The following is a 19,529-nucleotide window of genomic DNA, read 5'->3' as shown; positions in this document are numbered from 1 at the left end:
ACTCCAGTATTCTTGCCTGGAGAATTACATGGACAGAGGAGCCTGGCAGGCTACGGTCCATGGGGCCACAGAGAGTCGGACACAACTTAGTGACTAAGCAACATGTGTCCATAAAGTCAAATTGCTGATCATGACATTTGAACTGTATATATCTTTACTGAATTTTTGTTTATTCTATCAGTTACTGAGAGAGGTGTGTTTCAATTTCCTGTAAGATGAAAATTTGTCTGTTTTACCATTTAGATCTAAGAGATTTTGTTCCTATATATTTTAAGCCTATATCATTAGTTACATAGAACTTTAGTACCGTTATGTCTTTCTGAATCTTTTCGTCATTTGAAATATCTCTGTCTTCCAGTTATACTTTAAAAGTCTTCCCCTACCCCCAGCTTTATTGAGGTAAAATTGACAGGTAGACCTTAAAGTCCATTTTTATGATAATAGATTCCTCCTTCCTGTGGGTTGGAGGAATATATCTTTGCATCTTTTTACTTGTTGCCTCTTTTTGAAGTTGTCTAATCTTCTTATGGTTGATTATTTTTGTGAGTGTGCTGGACACTCGTGAAAAAATAATTTGAGGGTGAGGAAGATGTTCTCTTCAAAAAGAAATCTCCTCTTCTTCTGCCAGGTGTCTGGAGACACTCAGTTTCTGAGGTCATGGTGATTCCAAGCTGAGTTGAAACTCCCTAAGAGCTACCCCTTGGATCCCAACCCAGATCCAGAGGGCTTCTAAGGGCCTTTTGCTCTTGCTAAACCCTTTGATCCCTGCCACCCTAGTCCTGTGATGTTGAAAAGGGAGCTGCTCAACCTCACAACTGCTCCTTCAAGAGCAAGCTGAGCCCCAGGAAGGAAGGTTTCCTAAATGCTGTTTCAACTCCTTGGATGCCATTCTTCCCTACATTCTGGCCCAGCAGTTACTTATTCCTTCAGTTCAGTTCAGTCGCTCAGTCATGTCCGACTCTTTGTGACCCCACAAATCGCAGCACGCCAGGCCTCCCTGTCCATCACCAACTCCCGGAGTTTACCCAAACCCATGTCCATCGAGTCGGTGATGCCATCCAACCATCTCATCCTCCGTCGTCCCCTTCTCCTCCTGCCCCCAATCCTTCCCAGCATGAGGGTCTTCTCCAATGAGTCAACTCTTCACACTTATTCATTAGTTTCCTGGTATTTTCAAGCATACTTTTGAAAATATTTTGTCCACCATTTCTCGCTGTCCTTAGTGAAAGAGCTGATATTTTGTCCACAATTTCTAGCTGTCCTTAGTGAAAGAGTTGATCCATATTTCCCAGTCTTCGTTTATCAGAAGCAGAAGTTGTTTTTTATAGAAAAAAAATTCCTTTCTCTAGCATAATTCACCAGAATTTTCTTTAGTATGCAATTTTTGAAATGCTTTCAAAGCTGATCATTATGGAACACTGAAATTTTTATTTCATAATTTTTGTTTAATAGAACATATAGTATAGTTCTGGATCTTGATGTGAGATGTTAAAACAAGGAGGGGTGATTTTGTCAGTCAGAAATACTATGTTACAGGGAACTTTCATTTTTAATTGTATACTTTACTTTAGTCTCATTTGTTTTTAGAAAGCTTTTGAGGTTCATAGGTTCTACAAATGACAGTAGGCTCTTGAAATATCATGCAGTTAGGCTTTCATTATCTAGACTTGTGTTAATGAATACAGATTTTGGTGAAAACACTTAAGTGTCTGATGCAAGAGCAGGAACTCTGATGTCCTGACAAAGGAGGGGACAATCCTCCCTAGGCAGTGAGCAGGCTTCGGGTCCTGCAGTGCTGGCTGATTAATGGTACAGGGGCCCCCCCTGTGAGGACCTGGTGGAGAATGGGGCTGCCCACGGGGCCCTGGATTCCAGCCGGAGGGTCTTGCTGGGCTCGACAGGGACTGTTACCTGGGCAGCCAGCCATCCTTGTGTAAAGTCAGCAAGGCACCACTTCATAAGCAGCTCCTTCCATTGTCACCCTGGGAATTTCTGAGTGAAACGCACATGTAGGACACCTGTTTTCAGTGTTCTTTCTTCAGAGCAGTGAAAATGGTGGTTTTGTTTGAGAAAGGAAAAGAAGAAAAGCCAGATGTGAACTCAGTGTTTGAGAAACTGGTCGTGTTTCTGTATCTGCTGAATTTGCTCTGGTAATATTTACTCTTTTGTGATTTTTCTTTTCAAAGAAATGTATGAGTTAGGCAATTTCAAATCAGTGTGTTCCCCTAGCCTAGGGCTTTTGCATGAACTACAGACCCACTTTATTTATCTGCTTCCTAGTTTCTTCACTTAGATGCCAGCCACCTCAGACTCAGCCTGTCTCCCACCCAAATACTAACATTTCCCTAAATCTGACCCTCTGAGAACATTTCTTCCCTCTTTCCAGAAAGTCCAACTACATGACACAAAACCTTCCCCATTATATAAGGGCTCACTGATCTAGATGGTGTGCACTGCACAGGTGGTTTGAACAGGAACGTAAAAATGCTCACACTCTGGGTATAACACTATTTAGCAAAGTCAGAAGGAAATCTGCCTAAAACTTCACTTTAAAAAATTTTTTTTAATTAATTATTTTATTTTAATTGGAGACGAATTACTTTACAATATTGTAGTGGTTTTTGCCATACATTGACATGAATCAGCCATGGGTGTTCATGTGTCCCCCATCCTGAACCCCTCCCCATCCCATCCCTCTGGGTCATCCCAGTGCACCAGCCCTGAGCACCCTGCCTCATGCATCAAACCTGGACTGGCGATCTATTTCACATATGGTAATATACATGTTTCAATGCTATTCTCTCAAATCATCCCACCCTCGCCTTCTCCCACAGAGTCCAAAAGTCCGTTCTTTACGTCTGTGTCTCTTTTGCTGTCTCGCATATATAGTCATCGTTACCATCTTTCTAAATTCCATATATATGCATTAATATATTGTATTAGTGTTTTTCTGACTTACTTCACTCTGAATAATAGGCTCCAGTTTCATCCACCTCATTAGAACTGATTCAAATGCATTCTTTTTAATAGCTGAGTAATATTCCATTGTGTATATGTACCACAGCTTTCTTATCCACTATTCATCTGCCGAGGGACATCTAGGTTGCTTCCATGTCCTGGCTATTGTAAACAGTGCTGCGATGAACATTGAGGTACACGTGTCTCTTTCAATTCTGGTTTCCTCGGTGTGTATGCCCAGCAGTGGGATTGCTGGGTCGTACGGCAGTTCTATTTCCAGTTTTTTAAGGAATCTCCACACTGTTCTCCATAGTGGCTGTACTAGTTTGCATTCCCACCAAAAGTGTAAGAGGGTTCCTTTTTCTCCACACCCTCTCCAGCATTTATTGTTTATAGACTTTTTGATAGCAGCCATTCTGACTGGCGTGAGATGGTACCTCATTGTGGTTTTGATTTGCATTTCTCAGATAATGAGTGATGCTGAGCATTTTTTCATGTGTTTGTTAGCCATTTGTATGTCTTCTTTGGAGAAATGTCTGTTTAGTTCTTTGGCCCATTTTTTGATTGGGTCATTTATTTTTCTGGAATTGAGCTGCAGGAGTTGCTTGTATATTTTTGAGATTAATTCTTTGTCAGTTGCTTTCAGTTCAGTTCAGTTCAGTCGCTCAGTCGTGTCAACTCTTTGTGACCCCATGAAACGCAGCACGCCAGGCCTCTCTGTCCAACACCAACTCCCGGAGTCCACCCAAACCCATGGCCATCAAGTTGATGATGCCATCCAGCCATCTCATCCTCTGTAGTCCCCTTCTCCTCCTGCCCTCAATCTTTCCCAGCATCAGGGTCTTTTCCAATGAGTCAGCTCTTTGCATCAGGTGGCCAAAGTACTGGGGTTTCCGCTTCAACATCAGTCCTTCCAATGAACATTCAGGACTGATCTCCTTTAGGATGGACTGGTTGGATCTCCTTGCAGTCCAAGGGACTCTCGAGAGTCTTCTCCAACACCACAGTTCAAAAAAATCAATTCTTCAGTGCTCAGCTTTCTTTATAGTCCAACTCTCACATCCATACATGACTACTGGAAAAACCATAGCCTTGACTAAACGGACCTTTGTTGGCAAAGTAATGTCTCTGCTTTTTAATATGCTGTCTAGGTTGGTCATAGCTTTTCTTCCAAGGAGCAAGTGTCTTTTAATTTCATGGCTGCAGTCACCATCTGCAGTGATTCTGGAGCCCAGAAAAATAAAGTCAGCCACTGTCTCCACTGTTTCCCCATCTATCTGCCATGAAGTGACAGGACTGGATGCCATGATCTTAGTTCACTGAATGTTGAGCTTTAAGCCAACTTTTTCACTCTCCTCTTTCACTTTCATCAAGAGGCTCTTTAGTTCTTCTTCACTTTCTGACATAAGGGTGGTGTCATCTGCATATCTGAGGTTATTGATATTTCTCCCAGAAATCTTGATTCCAGCTTGTGCTTCTTCCAGCCCAGCGTTTCTCATGATGTACTCTGCATATAAGTTAAATAAGCAGGGTGACAATATGAAGCCTTGACATACTCCTTTTCCTATTTGGATCCAGTCAGTTGCTTCATTTGCTATTATTTTCTCCCATTCTGAAGGCTGTCTTTTCACCTCACTTATAGTTTCCTTCGTTGTGCAAAAGCTTTTAAGTTTAATTAGGTCCCATTTGTTTTTCTTTTATTTCCATTACTCTTGGAGGTGGGTCATAGAGAATCCTGCTATAATTTATGTCAGAGAGTGTTTTGCCTATGTTTTCCTCTAGGAGTTTTATAGTTTCTGGTCTTACATTTAGATCTTTAATCCATTTTGAGTTTATTTTTGTGTATGGTGTTAGAAAGTGTTCTAGTTTCATTCTTTTACAAGTGGTTGACCAGTTTTCCCAGCACCACTTGTTAAAGAGACTGTCTTTTCTCCATTGTATATTCTCACCTCCTTTGTCAAAGATAAGGTGTCCATAGGTGCGTGGATTTACCTCTGGGCTTTCTATTTTGTTCCACTGATCTATGTTTCTGTCTTTGTGCCACCAAAACTTCACTTTTTTAAAAACACACATTGTTAATGTGCAAAAGTCATTCATCTGATCTCTTAATAGAATTTGTTTAAAAACCAGGGCAGCCTTTTTCTCATTCCTCTTTGCCCTCTATACTATTTGCCCTTGGAACATTCTCTGGGGCTCGGCTGTGCCACTCCACCAGCCATCTTCATGATGACTTGTGACTAAAGAACACATCCTTGTCAGAGCATTATCTTTTGGCTGTACCATGCAGCTTGCAGGATCTTAGTGCCCCCACCCTGCCCCCCAACCAGGGATTGAACCTGGGCCCTGGCAGTAGAAGTGCAGGGTCCTAAGCATAGACCACTAGGGAACTCTCCCCTTGTCAGGTCATTCTTGATCAGAGTGACACAAACAACTCCTTTGACTACAGTCTTTCCAGGTAAATGGAGACTAAAGTGACAGCTGACTAAATGCAATACATGAGTCTAGATCGGGCAAATGAAGGACATTTATGGGACAACTGCCATACTTAGGATAAGGTCTGAGGATTAGACTACAATATTGTATCACTGTTAATTTCCTGATGTTGATCATTATACACGATTATACAATGTGATTATGTATGTTTGGTTTTAGGAAACTGCACTGAAGTCTTTAGAGATAAAGAGGCACTGAGGCTGCAGTTTTCTTTCAGATATTTCCAGGAAAAAGCATATGTGTGAGTTATGTGTGCATGTGTGGGTATATGTATGAACACATGTGGAAGGAGTAAGGATGAATGATAAGGTAAAGTAGGAGAGTATGAATGTTTGGGCAATCTTGAAAGGCAGAGAAGAACTTGTTCTACCATGTTTCCCACCTTTTTCCAAGTCTTAAATAGGAAGTTAAAAAAAAATGATACAGACAGGTAGAGCTATCCAGGAGAAGACAAAGAGGGACAGGAAAACCTCTGAACATGGAATCCTTCTGGGTGGCTAAGTCTAGTTAGTTCTAAAGTCCCAATTGTTGGGTTTCTAAGGAGCCTCTATTCTCTTCTTTCAAGCAAGATGTCTCCCAAATCTCCTCCCTTGGCTGAACAAACAATATGTCTTTCTCACCAAGCTGAATTCCCTTGGTTACCCGAAATCCCAGGTCAATGTCTTTTCCCTAGATTCCTCCCACCCAAGAGCTTATGTAGAAGGCTGCATTCCTCTGTGATAATTTACTAGGAGCCACTTTTTATCTATTGGAAAAGCCAAACACTGGCGTGGGCAAATGGGGTATCCTGGGAAGCTCCACCATCCGCATTCTCCAGTGGAGACCATCTGCTCCTATGTGGGAGGTGGGCGAGTGGCAAGTGGAGGGAAGAAGTGGGAGACCCTTCTGCTCCATACAGACACTGTCTATGGTCTCAATTCATTGTTCTCTCTGGTTGAGAATAGGACATGTGACACGAGATGTGCCAGCAGGCAGGACTAGAACTCCTGGTTTAGGGGCTGTCACAGTGTTCTGTTTTGGCAGATAAGAAATATTTATGAGGCATGTATTGCAATAATAAGGCTAGTTCTGCTTACATTTGGGTGATACTTTATAAATCAGGTTCCCATGAAAATCAATGGCTCCTCTTACAAATGACGATGCTGAGGCAGGGTACCTATTGGGTTCCTTAAATCCCATTGAACTACTTAGAGGTCAGGGTCTTGATTTTTAGCCCAGGTTCTTTCTGCTCACCCATCCTGCAGAGACCTTGTTTGAGACTCTACAAAGGGGATCCTCTACCTGCCTGAGGAAACCACAGTCTGGGAGAAGATTATATTCACTCTTGATGGATGGAGGGCAAAGCCATGTCGATTTGATCATGGTTCTGGGTTTTTCCGAGTCAAGTGAATCTATAAGTTCTTCCTTTCCTCCAGCCTCCTGTTCGGCTTCCTGATAAAAAATGCAAGAAAAGAGTGACTTTTCAAGGGGTGTAATATACACTTAAAGAGACCATAGCTGCCAGTGAATTGCCCGCTCTGCATGATGTAATTGCCCTGAAATCCAGTGAAGAGGGCGGGCTCCTGTCTCCCACAGCAGGACTCTTGTTTGCTGCAACCTGTAGCCAAGGATGGGATGCTGAGTCTCTCAGGCCAAACCAGGGATATACTGTGGATGAGGTCAATCTTTAGTTTGCTATGGTTTGGAAAAATTTCTGGCCTCTTGCTTGCCTTCTGTTGATCAGACGAGACGATATATGCAGAGCCCTGGGTACACAGTGAGTGTAATAAGTGATAACTGCTGTAGTACCAGTAATTACAGCAATAATGATTTAACACTTATTGTAATAATAAAGTAATAGTATTAGAGCAGTCAGTGGCATGGGGTCAGGGGTACAGTAGGTGTGGTCCACCCAGTAGGAAAGAGTTTTATTAGTGATGCATGATAATAAAAAGCATGAGAACTCTCTGTACTTTCCTCTCAGTTTTGCTGTGAACTTAAAACTACTCTAAAAAATGTCAATTAAAACATCTTTAAAAAAAGGAAAGAGAAAGCAGACTCATGATTAATGGCTAGGACGTGATTTTTCAATTATCTGAAGATGACGACACACTCCCTTCTTTCCTGCACTGGGGTGGACCCGCTTACCTACCCTTGGTATGCCACTAACAATACAGTTGTTTTTAAACTGTTCTATGGGCTATGCAAATATTCAAATGAGTTGCATGCTAATGAGGAAGTAATGTTGGTTAGTACAATGATAATCAATCAATCATTCCAGTGTTCCCCCATGCACAGCTGGGTGTTGAATCTTGGTGACACTGGCTCCCAAGCCCCCAGGTACTGCTGGGACCAAAAGCCACAGGTCTGGGGCTCTTTGAGCTAAGCAGCCACATCATTTCCACCCAGTGGGGCTGCAACTGAGTGACTTGGCTGTGAGGAGCTCTTCTGGAGGGCCTTCACCACACCCCAGCACCTAGGGGACATCTTCCTTAATCCAAAGACAAGGGCAAGTCTTGTCCCTATGTCACCAATGTGATGGTTTCCTTTCCTTTGCCTAATGAAAGGTTCTTTTCCCTCTGAGCAGGAAAATGCCCAGCTAATCAAAGAAGTGGAAGTAGAAAAGGTGTCCATGCTCTCCAGGGACCAGGTGGAGGCCATCAAGCAGCTGTGGCAGGATCCTGGAATCCAGGAGTGCTACGATAGGAGGCGGGAGTACCAGCTGTCAGACTCTGCCAAATAGTGAGTACAGAGCCCTGGGCTGTGTCCACACTTCAAAGGAGCTTCTTACCAGGGAGAAATGAGCTATCTACTAAAATGCAGGCACTCAGCGGCAACACAGCCTCCCTCTGCTCCTCTGCTTTTTGATGCCTCGGCTTCCCACCTCCTAAATTCAGTCCCCCTAAGGAGCCCCCCAGATAGCTCTCCTTGCCCATACCTACCTTTCCTCATCTAGTTTTAAGCCTCTGTCCTTTTCACTGAGAGGCTAAGTCAATTGTGGGTTTTCCTTGGTAGGACTGATCTCATTTGGGGTGCCGAAGTTATATGATTTAAACCAGGACTACACCTGCTTCTGGATTCTCCTTTCCCCTCTCCATATCCCTCTGCTTTCTGGTTCCCTGACTGGCAAACAGCAGGTCCAATTTCCCTAAAATAAAGAGTTTAGACCCAACAGTGCAGTACATCTGTCAGTGGCTGATCTGGTGCTGCCCTCAAGTGGACAAGATAGTCACGGACGAGAGCTCAGTTTGGGAGCTCTTTGTTCATTAACTCCTTGTGAAGGAAAAATCAGTAATCTATTAGGGTAAAAAGAAAGAGATAGTTTTGCATGCAAACTATCCCACAGAGATCACAGAATTTGATTTTAAGAATTCCCTAAGACAATGCCTCTGCCCAGATCACTGGGCAAACAGCTGGATCACGGTCCTTCTTTGAAGGGGTGAGGATTCTTGCTTCTGCAGCTCAGCTCCTTCCCTCTTGCTCTGGGTCATTTCTACCCTCTGAGGGCCCTGGAATTCTTTCCCTAGACCCATCCCCTTCCCTTTAGGTGCTGCCATCACCCTCCAAAGTGGTGTGGGTAATTCACCCATCTTGACAAGCCAGGGGGCAGGAAAGGAAACCAGAATCCTACCTCCTTAATTTCACTGGCCTTCCTCTGGTGTTTGTCCCAGGCTGAGTGCCGAATGACGTGAATCCAGGTTAGCACCACCCATCTGATGACTGGAATACTTAGGTACAACACAGCAGCAAAGCAGGAAAAGCAACTAAAAGAAACCCCAGTAAGTCGTTAGATCAGCACATAAGACAGCAGGGCAGAAAGGAGGACAGGGTTCCCAGTAGGAGGGCAGACAGCCTTTGACAGCTGGGAGCCAGGGCATCCCTGAGTCCTCCCTAGTCTAGCCTGTGTCACTGGCTTCTGGGAAGGCCCTGGTGAATGGCTAGGGCTCTTGATATAGATCAGCTTGGAAAAGACCCACTAGGCCTGCTGTAGAATTCAGTCTGGCCCTGACAACTGGGGCAAGTGTACTGAGAAGAGTAGTGGAGAGTGACTAGAGTGGTGGACAGGGCTGTACAGAGAAAAGGGAAACATAAACCTGGAACTGGTGAGACCCCAGACGCTTCTGTGGTCCAGGTCAGTGGTAATCATCTGCTCTGCTGCCACTGTCTGCTTCTTTGAAGAGGTTTTCACTTCACAAAAATTTGATGTGGGTCTGCTCTGTGCCAGGCACTGAGGAAAGGGCTATAGGTACAATTGGTGCTTTCTGCCCTGAAGGAACACACACTCTGGTGGGATGACACAGAAATTTGCTCAGTCGTGTCTGACTCTTTGCGACCTCACAGACTGTAGCCCAGCAGGCTCCTCTGTCATGGATTTTCCAGGCAAGAGTACTGGAGTAGGTTGCCATTCCCTTCTCCAGGGGATCTTCCCGACACAGGGATTGAACCTGGGTCTCCTGCATTGCAGGCAGATTGTTTACCATCTGAGCCACCAAGGGAGCCTAACAGGCATAAATTAAAGCACCAGAAGTCCATGGTGATAAGCCTTGGGGCTGTGTATGGGGGTGTGGTCACAGAAGGCTGCCCTGGCGGTTCACCTGTTCAGCCCCGGCACACCTAGGTGAGCTCTGCTCTGGGTGTGGGGGGTGCAGGAGAAGGTGGGGCCACCTCCGTATACAGAGGGCTCAAAGTCATCAGCACTGTCACTGGCTAGGGCCTCAGTTATTTACTCAAAAGTGCCTTTTTCAAAGGCCTTAACATTAAGAAAGAAGTGTCTTCTTGTTTTACCACAGAAAAAGAGACTTGTTTTAAGCCTGGGCTATAATATATGGCCCAAAATAATCCAAGACAAGTTTTGGGTTATTTTAGGAGATGTTCAATTTCCCAGTGTAACAAGGAACTTTTTGAGAGGACTTCCCATTGGCCTGATTTATGCTTTTATATTTTCTTTAACTCTAATTCATTGAGCAAAGTAAAGTGTCTAAGCACAGCATCTACATTCTACAATGTTCTTGGAGGAGGGCCTGTGAGAGGAGAACAGATGAAATGTCAGAGAGCCAGGTGCCGTCTCTTGCCCCTGTGGCCTGGCTGGCTCCCTCCCCAGCAGAGTGATGGAGCTGAGAACCAGGAGGAGAGACCAGAGCTGCAGACTTGAGTCTCAGCAGGCTGATCCAAACTCTCCACACAGTTTTTAGGAGGGCTGAAGGGTTGCTTCTCAGGAAAGTCACTGATGAATCCATGAATCTGAATGGGGGTGGCTGGGAGTTGGGGTGACTTTCTGGGTGAGGCATCTCCCCCTTCTCAGCATCTTGCTCTCTAACATCAGTTACCTGACGGACATTGACCGGATTGCCATGCCATCGTTCGTGCCAACACAGCAGGATGTGCTTCGTGTCCGAGTGCCTACCACTGGCATCATTGAGTATCCATTTGACCTAGAAAACATCATCTTTCGGTAAGTCTGTCTCCTTGACATGGTCCATTAAGAATCTGTCTCTAGGCTTGGAAGTCCCCAAATGGATTCTTCAATGTGTTATTGCTACAAGGGCTTGTATCTCTTAGGGCAATAATGGCCTTCGCCATCACAGGGTATTAGAATTGTGGTTGGTCTCAAGTTGTACAGTGGATACAAACACACTTTTCTATCCCCCTTAGAGAAGAGGAGATTCCCTACTGATGTCTGGAATGCTTCTCGTGTGTAACACACACACAGAGATGTATATTTCTGTAACCCACAGATTGGCAATACTGGGGTCTTTTCCCTGAGGTTCAATATTTCTCTTCCCTTCTATTCTCAGCTCCAAGATTTATCATTACAAATTTCAAAGCACTTTTATATCCATTCATTCCCTTGTTCCTCCTAATACTTGTTACACATGGTTGTCTGGAGACAGCACAAGTACAGTCCTGTCCTGTCCACCCCTGCATCTCGGTGCTGCTGGAGCGTTGTCAAGTTGGGGGAGCCCTCTGGTCTAGCCCGATACTCGGCATCGCTGTGAGCACATGCCCTGTGCCTGTGTGCCCATGAATTTATCTAAACCTTTTCAGAATCAATCTCTGCTTAACCCTTCCAAAACCTCCCTCTAGACGGGCCCAGCACAGCATGCTTGAAGTGTATCCTTTGCTACCTGAGAGAGGTCCCCAGACTCATTTCTGTAAATTGCCCGAGCCCTGGAACATTCGAGCTTGTGACTGATTCTTGGGCTATGACACCCTGAACTTGTCCCAAAGACACAGGTTAAGGCTTTGGGTCTCCACATCAGACACAGGGCAATCTGCAGGTCTTTCTAGGGAAGAGGTAGCATGTAGCTAATGCACAAAGAATCTCTTGATTAACTGGAGGGCCCAGGAAACAAGACATGGCAAGTAGTCCAGAGCCTGCCTGTCTTTCTCCCCTTTTGTGTCTGGTATCCTGGCACTCTGGGATGGTTTGGGCACCACTAAAGTGACGCCTGAGCTTCTGCCTGGACTACTACAGCAGTTCCCTAACCAGTATCCTCAAGCAGGCTCCATCTGAATGACCTCTGCATGCATCTTCAGTAACTTCACTTACATTCTGTTGCCTCCTTTGCTAGGAAACATCCAGTGGTTCCTCATTGCCTAAAGCAGCGGTGCTCAAGCATTTTAATCTGAGGATCCCTTTTTATTCTTAACGATTACTGAGGACCCTAAAGAGTGCTGATTTCCATGTGCTTTCCTCCCAAAGAGTCCTATGTTTATTCTATTGAACAGGATGGTGGATGTTGGTGGCCAGCGATCTGAAAGGCGGAAATGGATTCACTGCTTTGAGAGTGTCACCTCCATTATTTTTTTGGTTGCTCTGAGTGAATATGACCAGGTCCTGGCTGAGTGTGACAATGAGGTATGCTGGGTGGGGAGTCTGGTTAGCTGTGGAAAACAGAAACCTATTTCTGCAGTTTGCAAGAAGCCAGCCCACCCTGGCATTAAGCCCTATCCCTTAGGTTAACTTGCCTTACTCCTGGAAGTGTAGCCTGTGGGCTGGTAGCCCTGGCATCACCTGGGTGCTTGTTAGGAATGCATACTTTCCGAATTACCCCAGGCCAAATAAAGCAGGAGCCTCAAGAAGATCCCAGGTGATCTGAGAATCACTAACCTAGAATCCTGACTCTCACACTTGGATGGACACTGAAATTCCCAGGGGACCTTAAAGAACAACTATGTGTGGCCTGACCTTGGACATCTAGTCTTCATGAAGGGTGGAGCCACTCATCTTTAGGACCCTATTGTTGAGATTCTTATTTCCTGGTTCCTTCTCTAAGCCCCTGGGGATGCTCATATACAACCAAAGTTGAACAACTATTTCTAATAGACTTACCTGAGGACAGGCTTCCCAACCTCCATGGTGCTCTCAAATTAGGTCCTGAGCTAAGCTGGCTGGGGGAGTGGTACCAGATGCTTGGAGCTGCCCGGGGGCAGCATCTGACCTTCACTTCCCCTGGAAGGGACTTGCTCAGGGCACCTGCCACTGATCCACCTTAGTCAGGCATTTGGTGCCCTCTGCAGAGCTGCCATGACACTGGCTGGGTAAATTCCATTAACTGGATCTGCCAGGAAAGTGAAGAGAACCATCCTGGTCCCTTCTTTGTAAGGTTAGGGCTATTTTCTGTGATAATCACCGTCTTTCCCCCTACCTTTTGCACCAGATCTCTTGACCTTTTAGAAATACCTCTTGCCTGTAGGGAATGAAAAGAAATCAATAAAGAATTCTGTCCAGAATTAGGCAATAATTATGAACAAATTCTATCTTGTACTTCTTGAAAGCAGACTTTTCTCTGAGGAGTACAGTTACATTAGCTAATTAGTGGCGGATTAGCCCATTTACTAGTGTCATTGTGCAAAGAAGAATAGAAATCTTGGCTGTCACCCAGCTCTCCCAGTGGAGAGATTTTTTTTGTTGTTGTTAAAACAAAGGCATTGAGTTATCAATATGAAAAATTAGCTCCAGATTTGTCTCAGGAATTACTTAGAACATTTCTCAGGGAAGACTAGTCAGGTGAGCCAGGGATGAGTACCTTAGCCTGATGTGCTTAGAAATTAGTTTCTCCTCTCTGAAAAATCCAAGGTATCTTGGGGGAAATGAAGTGGTTGCAACCCCAGACTTTTCTATCCTGGTTGGAGATATGTCTTGCATCTACTCACTATGGTGTATAGGAATTGTATTTTTCATATGTTGTAGTTCCTTGGAGCTCATTATTGATAAGATCATAATTAATGCTAAAGAAGCTTTAAAAACAAGTGAGACCTTACCTTTTTGGTGAAAGATTCCACAACTGATCCCCAAAAATGTACTGAGTGGGAGAATGGGCCCAGGCATTGGGAGTCATAGGAACAGAAATTTAGTGACTGTCCCTCTGAAGCAGGAGGGCTATGTTTCTCAGTCTAAAGGAAGGAAGGAAGGAAAAGGTTTCTTTCTTCTTAAAAATACTTGGGAGAGGGCGGAATGCTAGATTATTGTCACCACAGAAGATTGATACATGCTCTATTTACTTTCACTTAAATATTTTCTTGCCAGTGTCTAATGCTCAGAAATTATTACTGTCTGTCTACATAGCTGCCACTGGATTGTGCTATTGTACAGTCCTGGGAAAGCATTTACATTTTTGTGAATAGTATGCTCACCCATAAAATGGGGACCTGTTCCCTTGGAGAGCGTCGGCTGTGTTACATGCCTGTCAAACATGGTGCAGGGCAGGTGCTCAGTAGCGTCAGTTCTCTTCTCCATCAGCGTCCCTGAGGGTGGTGGCCCTGCCAGAAGAGCCTTCCTTCCTCTCATTGTCACTGGACTCCTGATGCCCAGTCTAGAAGCCCCCACCCAGTGAAAGGGCATCTCAGGTCTATAGTTCTGAAGGATCCCCCCACTTGGTAATCCCAGTATTCATACACAGAAAACTTTTGTCAATTCTGGGTTTCAACCTTCCTTTTCCAAGTTACACAAAAGCCTTTCTTATATCCTTATGTGTTTGGGAGCCAGAGAAGAATTTGGGTGAGAGGCGTTCCAGAAGAGGGTGATGAATGGGAGGGTGAGGATGAGGGAAATAGAAGCAGGAACCACCTGCCACTCCCTCCCCAGCCTGAGCAAGGCCAGCGACCAAGAGACAACAGCTGGGTAAGAGGACAGATGGATGGAAGCAGTGATTTGGCATGCTGTTCCCAAAGCATTGTTTTTCTTCCTAGTTTATCCTAAATCTCTTGTTTTCATTTAGAACCGCATGGAAGAGAGTAAAGCCTTATTTAAAACTATCATCACCTACCCCTGGTTTCTGAACTCATCGGTGATTCTGTTCTTAAACAAGAAGGATCTTTTGGAAGAGAAAATCATGTACTCTCATCTAATTAGCTATTTTCCAGAATATACTGGTAAGTAAATGTCCATCCTGTGGCCCTGACCTCCCTGGCACCAGTTCAGAGTTCTCAGCTTAGCTTATCTGGGCCTCCTTGATCTGCCTCTAATGGACTTTCTTACCATCCCCCACATCTGAATGGAAGTTCCAGTCAAATCAGCGTGTTTTCACCTCAGCACACGCCTCTCCTACTGCCTGGGATGTAGTGCCAACTCCCTTGCTAATTCTGCTTTGTTCTCTGAGACCCAAATCAGGCACCTCCTCCTTTGGGAAGGCCTTCTGATCCTCACCTCACCTCCTTCCACAGTAGGTGCACCTCCTCAGGCTCCCTTGGGGGCCTGGGCTTGCCTTGCTCTCTCTGCCTTCAGCTGTCTTGTCCCAGCAGACCCTAAGGGCAGAGACTGTGCCTGACTCATCTCTGCACTTCTAGTGCTGAAATGTGGCAGCCCCTTCACCAGACAGGGTGGACATGGAAGTTACCTTTATAACCTCTCCAAGGTAGAGAGAGGGTTTAGACCCTGTCACTAATTACTTCTGGTGCCGAAACTACCAAGTTTGATATTTGATATTTAGACAAGTGGTGTTTAAACGCTCTCCTTTTTCCTTTTATTAACCACATTGACAATGTAGCATACAGCTCTCAAGCTTCACAATCAGACTTGGGAGCCTAGTTGTGTTAGGCCCCATATTCTCTCTTTTCCCTCCCCTACCTCACTTAAGAACTACCCCTTCAGGGACTTCCCAGTGGTCCAATGGCTAAGACTCAGCAGTTGCAGTGGAGGGGGAACTAGATCCTGCATGCCGCCACTAAGACCTGGTGCAGCCATAAATAAGTGTATTTTTAAAGAGTAATTACCTCTTCAAAAATGGTCCAAATCAGAAAGTTAAATTAGGTCACTATTTTTCAAGAAATCTCCTTCAAGTATGATTTTTAGATACCAATGGACACTTAAAATACCCATCTGCAGGTTCATAATAAAATAATGCCCCAAGTAAAAAAGTCTCTAGAAAAAAGATGGCTCAAAGAAGGATTCCAAATAAGAACAAAAGTACACTGAATATGACTTTTGAGAGGACCTGTTGGTGAGTTGGTATCTTTCTTTTTGATTCTGATTGCCCTCATGACAGGACCAAAGCAAGATGTCAAAGCTGCCAGAGACTTTATCCTGAAGCTTTATCAAGATCAGAATCCTGACAAAGAGAAAGTCATCTATTCCCACTTCACATGTGCTACAGACACAGAGAATATCCGCTTTGTGTTTGCTGCTGTGAAAGACACAATTCTACAACTAAACCTGAGGGAATTCAACCTGGTTTAAAAGCTGCTGTGCACCCCTCACCAGGGCCAGAAAACCAGATTTGTTTTATTTGCAAGTGCTCTGACATCACTCAGCCCAGCCCACTTGGTGGCGCCAAGTCCATCATGCAGCCACAGGGACAAGGATGGGTGATGGAGCTTGTAAGGTGTTTGAATTCAGCAAAACTTTTTCAAAGTCTTGCTTTTACATTTCTTTTCTTAACTTTAAGCTGTAAGATTTTTGTATAATTTTTGAATTTGGTATTCTACAGAATTCTAAAAACCACTGTGATTTATGGTTTTTTTTTTAACTGAAGTGTGTGTGCTAACAGCCATTAGAAAAATCACATAACAGAGGAGCCTGTCAATTTATAGATCCTGCTTTGAGACCTCTAGTATTAGTTGGGTAATCTTTTTTTATAATTAAATATTGTAATTGTTTTTCTCTCTTCATGCTGAAGTATTTAACATGCAACCAAAGAAAGATTTTTTTTTTTTAAAGTTTGTTCTTCGTGTTAACTTTCTAAGTCAAATTAATGATTGTATCAGTACCTCTAATTTACTTTTGCCACAATTTGGTTACTATGGGCTCTAGATAGTATTATGTTGTATTGGTGAAAAATGTGTGGTGAAATCTTACTTACATATATATATATATATATTCCAATGTAGATGACCAGGCCTTATAAACTTGTGAAATGGCTAAAAGGCCAAATTGTTTAACGAATGTACTGTAACCTCTGCCAGAGTTCTGATGGCTACCACAGATTTGCTGTTTGAACCATGTATGCTGTGCCCTTCTGAGGAGGCTAAGAATATACCATTTTACCATTAGCACTGGATTATGTTTCTTTGATATTATGGTTGATTGATAGTTCTGCTTTTAAAAAGAAAAATGCTGTGACTTTAATAACTCAGAAACAACTTCCTAAATGTCCCTATAGGGGAGGAAAAATAATTTTCCTTCCACTCTTCTAGGTTCTTAGCTGAGACCTCACTCTTCTAATAATAAAATAAGTCTAGCACCATGTATATCTCCTGTATACATGGCAGATATCCTGGAAAACTGAGTTTAACTCTCCTAAAATGACTCAAGCCACTACCTTAAATACCTTCTTCAGCTAAAGACGCAAGAAAGATGGAGGAGAAGGGAAGGACACTTACTTATGGGAGGTTAATAGGTAAAGCACAATAAAAAAGGGTAAGGTTGTTTGTTTAGCTGAATTAAGATGGGCACCTTCTACATTGACAGTCTGTCATTTAGCATCACCCTTCTAGGAACAGAGAAGGAGACACACTTTTAAAATGGAGAGTTCCTTAAAATAAATATATATTTCCCTTACAAAAGGGTAACGTCTACTAGATTTTCAGAGCTTTTCCTGTAGCTCTTGTTTCTTAAAAACAATCACCAAAAGCACATGAAAAGATGCTCAACATCACTAATTATTAGTAGAGAAATGCAAATCAGAACTACAATGAGGTACTTCTTCACACCAGTCAGAATGGCCATCATCAAAAAATCTACAAACAATGAATGCTGGAGAGGGTGTGGAGAAAAGGGAACCCTCAAACACTGTTGGTAGAAATATAAATTAGTGCAGCTACTATGGAGAACAGAACAGAGGTTCCTCAGAAAACTAAAAATAAATAGAACTACCATAAGATCCAGCAATCCTACTCCTGAGCATATATCCAGAGAAAACCATAATTTGAAGATAATATGCACCCCAATGTTCATAGCAGCACCATTTACAATAGCCAAGAAACAGAAGCAACCTAAATGTCCATCAACAGATGAATGGATGAAGAAGATGTGGTATACATATACAATGGAATATCACTCAGCTACAGAAATGAACAAAATAGTGCCACTTGCAGCAACATAGATCGACCTGGAGATTATCATACTGAGTGAAGTCAGAGAAAGACAAATACATGTTATCACTTATATGTGGAATCTAAAAAAATGGTATAAATGAACTTATTTACAAAATGGACATAGACTCATAGATTTCTAGATGTTGGAGCTAAAGCATCTTCCAAGTTTGAATGCCTCTGATGTCATCAGATGTTCAGGTAAACTTCCTGAGTGGCCCACAGAGGACCAGGCACAAAGATGATCTAAACATGAGCCATTTGGGCTGTTTCTCTGAAGTTTATATCAATCCACTTAACATTGAGTTTGCAGGACTCTGGGAAATACTTTTGTATTTGTAGAAAACAAACTTATGATTACCAAGGGGGTGGGGGGGGGATGAATTAAGAGATTGAGATTGACACATATACACTATATATAAAATAGATAGCTAATAAGAACCTACCATATAGCACAGCAAACTCTATTCAATACTCTGTAATGACCTATATGGGAAAAGAACCTAAAACAAATAAAAATAAAAATAATGAGCTCTAAGTAATTCTTATACTAAAGAGGTGTATATTTGGGTCACATATTCTGTTCCCCTTCAGTTCTGTCTTAAAAGTTCAGTCAAGTTTTATAGTCTAGAAACCAAGTTGATAGACTATTATTTCATTGAACCAACCTCTTAGTCTTGAGAGTAGGTCAGTTCAGTTGAACAGCTGTCTTATTTCAGGAGCTAGTGCTGCAGGTGGGGTCCTGAAGTTAGCCTTATATGGTGTGAGCAATTAGGTACTTATTAACAAGCATGTCTATGGAAAAAAAAGAAAAACAAAAGTTAGTGGTTGGGGCAAATTTTAAACTCAGCCTGAGTCCTGAAGGCCGCCGGTCAGATTTCTAGATGTTGGAGCTGAAGCATCTTCCAAGTTTGAATGCCTCTGATGTCATGAGATATTCATGTAAACTTCCTGAGTGGCCCACAGAGCACCAGGCACAAAGATGATCTAAACATGAGCCATTTGGGCTGTTTCTCTGAAGTTTATATCAATCCACTTAACATTCAGTTTGCAGGACTTTGGGAACTACTTTTGTAAAAGCAAAATAACAACTTTCATAAATGACAAAAAGACTTAAAATAGTCATGATTAAAAAACTGATGAGCCTTTGTCACGTGGCAAAGAAATATGGTTATTTCTATGACATACATTTTAAGGAAACTAGAATTACAAATGATGATATTATTAATTCATAAGGACAGATCAGATTTCTTACCAGGCTTCCCAGGTGGCGCTAGTGATAAAAAATCTGCCTGCCAATGCAGGAGATGTAAGAGACTTAGGTTTGATCCTTGGGTTGTGAAGATCCTCTGGAGAAGGAAATGGCACCCCACTATAGTATTTTGCAGGGAGAATCCCATGGGGAGAGAAGCCTGGCAGGCTACAGTCCATTGGGTTGCAAAGTCTTGGACAAGACTGAGCATCTAAGCACATTAGACTTCTAGGAATGTCATAACAATTTGACTTTGATTCCAAGTCAAAAGAGTGGAAGAAAATTGGAAACAGTTTGAAGAGATGTAGCCAGATTA

General features: G+C 43.2%; 1 protein-coding gene across 1 annotated transcript in view; it reads left to right on the top strand.

Annotated features, from left to right (window-relative positions):
- GNA14 (G protein subunit alpha 14) overlaps nucleotides 1–16,920 on the top strand; it is a 190,621-nt gene extending 173,701 nt beyond the window's left edge. Inside the window, exons 3-7 of the mRNA XM_081506118.1 lie at nucleotides 8,018–8,172; nucleotides 10,754–10,882; nucleotides 12,160–12,289; nucleotides 14,652–14,805; nucleotides 15,918–16,920. Coding sequence (XP_081362244.1) covers nucleotides 8,018–8,172; nucleotides 10,754–10,882; nucleotides 12,160–12,289; nucleotides 14,652–14,805; nucleotides 15,918–16,108 — 759 coding nt within the window. The 3' untranslated portion in view covers nucleotides 16,109–16,920. The remainder of the gene's footprint in view (nucleotides 1–8,017; nucleotides 8,173–10,753; nucleotides 10,883–12,159; nucleotides 12,290–14,651; nucleotides 14,806–15,917) is intronic.
- Nucleotides 16,921–19,529: the final 2,609 nt, after the last annotated feature.

Source organism: Giraffa tippelskirchi, chromosome 1 (assembly GCF_054371585.1).
Source record: "Giraffa tippelskirchi isolate mGirTip1 chromosome 1, T2T-mGirTip1v1.2.pri, whole genome shotgun sequence".
Lineage (NCBI taxonomy): Eukaryota > Metazoa > Chordata > Mammalia > Artiodactyla > Giraffidae > Giraffa > Giraffa tippelskirchi.
The sequence above is the reverse complement of the archived record's forward strand: the minus strand, read 5'-3'. Positions and strand labels throughout refer to the sequence as shown.